Below are 5929 nucleotides of genomic sequence, written 5' to 3' on the forward strand. Positions count from 1 at the left end.
AGAGGCAGCCTGTGGTCGTTGACTGGGGTGAGTGTGCCTGTCCCTCCTGCTGGCTGGAAGCAGCGCGAGTCCAGCCCAGCCTGTTTGCCATCAGCCAAGCCTCCCTTGCCCTTCTTCCCCAAGCAGACCTGGGTATATTACTCATCCTTGAAGCAGGGTGTGGGAGCAGGTAGGGACAGTGTGGGAGGCCACAGGTGGGGGTGGGCAGCACTGGTCTGGAGTCTGGCAGCCTGTGGGTGGCCCAGGCCCCACTCCGCCAATGACAACCATCACCACTGCCGTGACCTTTGCCAGCCAGCCTCCATCTCCTCATCCGGAAAGGAGGAGGACACTGGCAACCCCATAAGGCACAAGACCAGGATGTACAAACACCGCGGTGTCCCCAGACCCACAGTGCCATCAGTGTCTCTGGCAGGTCATGAGTATTAAATAGGTAAAGCCACGCAGCCATGGGGCCTGACAAGCAAACTCAAGGAGGAAGAAAAACATTCTCCCTCCTTTCTCTTCACATCCTTTAGGTGGCTCCGTGGCTCAACGCTTCCATCGGGCTGGGGGACTTGAGCATGGCTAGCAGATTATATTGGGCAACGCAGATTTTTTTTTTAAAACAATCAGTTTTTCTATATATAGAGGTTTTATTTGTATAAAAAAATCTTTATTTCAAGTAATTTCTTCACTTTCAGATGCAAAGCTTGAGTAAAATCTTCACTCAAAGATACAAAGGGTTAATGAATGGTTCATGGAGTCACAAAAGAACACTTTGGATGCAAGCTTATCTCTGGCCAGTCTCCAGAGAGATGACATCTCACACCTGCTGTTGTCACACTGGAAGGAAATGAAAGGCCATAGTTCATCTCGTGCCATAATCAAAATCACAGCACTTGGTGCAATTATACTTGCTGTTTCGTACATCAGGACAGGACAACAAAGATTATACAGTGTGAGGTCAATTTACAAAATGTTTCCTTGAACAAAAAAGACTATCCTGGAATTTATTTTACAGATTAAATTCTTAGAAACAAAACAAAACAAACCCTAAAACAAGTTTACGTAGCACTGAGGCAGCTGATGAGAATCAGCCCCAATGAACACCTCACACCCCACTCGTCTCCGTGCTCAGACACAGGGATCCGGACTTTCAGTGATTACAAACAAAAACAAAAAACAAAAAACCCCAGAAACCACAAGTCTAATCATCATTCTAGTCTCAAACTGAATCCTGTTAGAGGCTTTACTCCGAAACCTAGCAACTCTTCAATGAGACAGAATTGTTGATTGAATTTTGGGTTTTCCTCTGCACTTTTTATGTGAAACTGTCTATGCCTATGACGAAATTTTATCCTTGTTTTCCTAAACTTGACTTAGAGGACAGGCCTGGCCCCAACAAGCCTGGTCTCAGGCTCTGGGAGCCTCTGTCAGTTCCTGAGGTTGCGGCAGGGGGCTGCCGATGTGGTGGCCTTCCAATGTTGCCCATACCGCATCCTCTGGGGACCCTGAGTCTTGCCGGCTGTCGTGGACTAAGCCTCCCAAGTCCCTGTGAGGAAGTTGGCTGGGTGGAAGGGCTGCTCCTGGGTCGGCCAAATAGACTGTCCTCCCCACGCTGGGTTGTCAGTCCCGCTGCCATGTTGACACAGGCAGAGGGCGGGGAGGACCTGGTTGGAGCCTTTGACATACGAAGCAGCACCTTGCTTTGCTAGGGGTAGAAAGCGGGAAGTCCGCTCCCTGCCTCAGCCCTCCTAAGCATCAAAGCTCAGACGTCAGGGAGACTAGAAGAGTCTCTCAGAGCCTGGGCAGTGCCAGTCACAACACCTGAGTTTCCAGCCGTCGGACTTCCTTGACCACGAGATCAATGTTAATAATTGGGTTAAAGTACAGGGCCCAGTAAAACAGACAGTTGCAGACAAACTGAGGAATGAGGGGCCAGAACATGGCCACAAAAAGCCCCTGTGTTGATACTTTCCAGAAGTGGCTCCACATCCTCTGAGGCACAGTCCTGAAAAAGGAAGAGAACCGGTTCAGAGGCAGAACTGGGGACACATTTCTAATGACGCTGCCCGAGCGCACAGACCCCGGGCCTTTTCCCACTGCCTCGACTGTGGCTGCCTGCGCTGCAAAGACCTTGTCTCTGCCCCCAGTGCCTGAGAAAGCTTTGCCTGACCAACCCATCTTCAACTCCGAGGACACAGCCCAGAGGGTCCCTCCTCAGGCACTATGGCCTGGTCCCCACGCCCAGTGAGGCCTCCCTGTTCCAGCCCCAACCTCACTTACACATCTTTTTTAACATACAGATTTTCTCTACTAGGCTACAGGCCCTCAGAGACTGTCTTTTTTACCGGAAGATCTGTAGTATCCAGCAGAGAGCTGGGGGTACAGTGATATGCCTGTTCTGTGCATGAACAGATGAGTTTGCTGAATCAATACGAATGAGAGAGAGAGGTTTGTCGGGTTCTCGGAACTATCTATGAGGCCGTGAGTCACTGGATGTCAAGAGGAAAGGCTGCTGGTGTGGTGGCAGTGTTACCTGCTCAGCCGCCATCCCCTTCTAGAAACAGCTTCTAAGTTTTCTTTTGAGGACTCTCCCTCCCTTATTCTTTTCCATGTGGTCCGGGTAGGGCCGAAGCCAGCCCCTGACTGTGGGGTGAGCCCAGGCCTCGAGCCTGGCCAAGAATAGCCTTGCACACGCCGGCATGGAGCAATGGATCTGGGGGGCACATGACCCAGGCTGGGCCAATCAGGACAAAGGCATGTGAGGCCTGAGACCGTTACCAGTGCTATGGGGAAAGAAGTGCTTTCTTTCCACAAGGTTTGCTAAGCTGCTCAGATGGAAGCCTGGCAAGGCCAGAGCCCCCATATGAAGAGAGCTACCCGAGGCTGGACACAGGACAGAACAGCACTGTGAGAGGGAGAGAAAGAGTCGGTCCTAATGACAGCATTTGTGTCTCTAGGTCCAGCCACGCTGAAGCTTGACTAGGCATTTCCTTTTCAGTAAAACCGGTTTAGGTTGGTTTCTGTCACTTGCAACCAAGAGTCCTGAGTCAGAGATTGTCTAGTCTAATCGTGCTCATTTTATGCATTAATCAGAGAAGTTATTACTGTCCCAGATGGTGGCAGATCAGGATTAGAACTCATGACTACAGAATTCCCATCAGATCTCTTTATGCTCTGCCCTACTGCCATTTTCCATATAGAACCCTTTTCTTCTCACTTGCTTACTCCTTGATTATTAAAATCCTTTGTTGCCTGCCCCCCAAATTAAACTGTATATTATTACATAGAGATAAGATACAGAGAAACACTTTAACAATGAGCACCACGCAATGTTTCCCTTTTCAAACACAAGTAACTTTCCTATTCTCCGCTTAAGTGCTGTTTCTCAAACCAGAGACTGAGAAGTCTTGGTAGCCGAAGGATTTATTTCCTTCTCCAGTTTGAGAAATATTTCAAAGAGGACCGTTCCCCCACTAGGTATTTCTTTCCCAGCCCCTGTTGCTCCAACCATCTCCGACATAAAAACACACTTACTTCAGTTCGCTTCTTGACCAGATTCTCCAAAAGGAGAATAATTCCAGGACTGAGAGTAACATGGCATTGACGATGAGAAACCGTGACGTCCAGTAATGGACCTCCAGCCAGTCCCAAGCAAATTCAGCAATCAGCTGGTATGGAAGGAAGGAGTATTTGACAAGGAATTCTCTCCACTGCTTCCACGTGGGCTCCCTAAGATCCTTGAAAAAGAACACACAGACACAAAAAATAACGAGGACTGACTCTTACACAAGATGCTGTGATCATCCCAGTGAGTTTTACATTTATGAAAATACACACACATATATATATATATATCCAGCAATCTAAAATGAAATTTCCATCCATCATCTCATCTCATAAAAATTAATCTTAAATTGGATAACTGTTACTAAAAAAGTTTGAATTGGAATGCTTGCCACATAATGGTGGAAGCTCAGAAGCAAAAAAATCTAAGCATGAGGTATGAATAATGGGACTGGAATGAATTTAAATTAACCAGGGTTTTATTACTTATTATCTATTATTAACCATCACTGCATGGGTAGCTCAAGCCATTCCCTAAATTCAACATCTTAGCCGTGCTAGAACGATGACAGTTTGTGGGGAAATGGCACACACACACTCCCCTCGAAAAAAGTGATTTTTTTGTGGTGGTGGTGGGGGAAGCTTTTCAATTACAGATATTAGCAGATAAAAATGATAGCCTGATGAACGGCAGAGGCTTGGGGCTTGTTGAAATGGAAAGGTCAGAGTCTCTGTGCTCCCGGTCTGGCGAGGCAAGTAAGAACTGGAAACTAGGTGATTAGAGGCACACTGTGCAAGGGGCCAATTAGTAGGCTTTAAACCGCATTCAAGGCTGAAGTCAGTTAGGCAGATGTTTAACTATATTGTTTAAAAAAAGTCTTTGGAGATTTAGAAATTCCATTTTAATACTTATAGGTATGGATTATATATGAGATTCCTACATCCGTGTGACTTTTTGATACAAACAGGTCAGAAGGACTGGCCCCAAGAGTAGCAAAACAAAGGCTATTACGCTCAAATGACCTACTAGACACAGAGAAATCACCCCCAGTAAATGCGGTCCACCAACAACTCAGAAGGAATCCACAGGTCAAACTGGAGAAAGGCGCCCATGGTGGATAACCACCGTGCGAACAGCCCTGCGCCAGCTAACGAGCTGACTTCCATCGGACAGCTGGACAACGGAGGTACTAACCCTGCCTCAGCAGGACAAGCAATCGTGCTTTGGGAGTCCTGTTAAAAGACAGATTACCCAAACTGGAAGGCCCATAAATCTAACCCTTTAGGGCAATCCGGACCTATCTTCTTTTATAACAAAAACATTTTTTTCTTTGCTTAACATTTCAAGTCCACAGGGAAGCCCCTCCTGCTATGTAATGCAGGAAACAAAATGGGAGTGGGAAGGTCATACTTTATTTTCTTCTGCAGGGGGCTCTCCCTGCAAAATTCACATGAAGGCTGGCTGTTGTCTGCTCTCCCGTGACAGGCTACGGTCATGTCTCCATTTCCACACCACACTGAGGGACGGTCAAATGTTCTATTCAAGGCACTCTGCAGACCTACCAGAAGCTTGGTGATGATGTCCTCCCCAGAGCTGTCTTCCTGCAGAGGGCAGATGGTGTGGATGAAGGGCAGGAAGGTGTCTGTGTAGTCAAAGAGGTACAGGTACAGCAGACCAAGTCTGGGGGAGCTCTTGAGGGCGTACAGCAAGAACAGGGATCTGCCTGGGTTCACCGCCTGCAGAGGACAAAGCAAGCACAGGGCCACGTTACAACTGTGGCGGCCAGCTCCCCACCCATGCTCCTTCCAACCTCCCGCTCTCTGCCGTCACTCTTTTTGCACGGTGTGCACAAACAATGCATGGATGAACAGCAAGAAGAAGCCAAGTAATCCACATGCTAGGCTACATTCTACAAATCGGGTGTGGGAGGGGGTGGAGGGGTACAGATGATGTAAGGATGGCCATGAGTTGGTAACCATTGAAACTGACTATCAATACACTTGCCCCTCTATTTTCGTATATATCTGAAATTTTCTATAGTGAAAGATTTAAATAAAAGATACAACTTGTGAAATGGCTGATTCCAGGCCTGGGGTAGGAAAGGTATAAGAGTAACTTAACATTTTGACAAATGAGAAAGGAAACTATCAAAGCCTAATGAGGTCATGTCAAAACGACTCACTAGCAAGTACGTTATACCTCAATTCAAAAGTTAAAGTTTAAAAAATGGACTCAGAAGATAACATGAGGAGACTCCTACTCAAAAAAGGACAATTTGAGCATCAATCAGAATAAGAACTAAAACATGCTGAAACACATCAGGAATGTAAAATCTTCAGTTAACAATCCTAAAGAAAGTAAGTGGCCACCTTCAGA

At 46.9% G+C, this 5929-nt stretch overlaps 1 protein-coding gene across 1 annotated transcript; it reads right to left on the reverse strand.

Annotated features, from left to right (window-relative positions):
* Positions 1-1664: 1664 nt before the first annotated feature.
* LOC105810708 (bifunctional apoptosis regulator-like) lies at positions 1665-5373 on the reverse strand (the record flags this gene model as incomplete). The annotated part of the gene is made up of 3 exons (XM_012644743.1): positions 1665-1993; positions 3523-3725; positions 5116-5373. Coding segments are annotated over 3 exons (654 nt in total), but the record flags the coding sequence as incomplete, so codon positions are not given.
* Positions 5374-5929: the final 556 nt, after the last annotated feature.

The sequence above is a fragment of the Propithecus coquereli genome, unplaced genomic scaffold (genome assembly GCF_000956105.1).
Source record: "Propithecus coquereli isolate 6110/MARCELLA unplaced genomic scaffold, Pcoq_1.0 Scaffold21857, whole genome shotgun sequence".
NCBI lineage: Eukaryota > Metazoa > Chordata > Mammalia > Primates > Indriidae > Propithecus > Propithecus coquereli.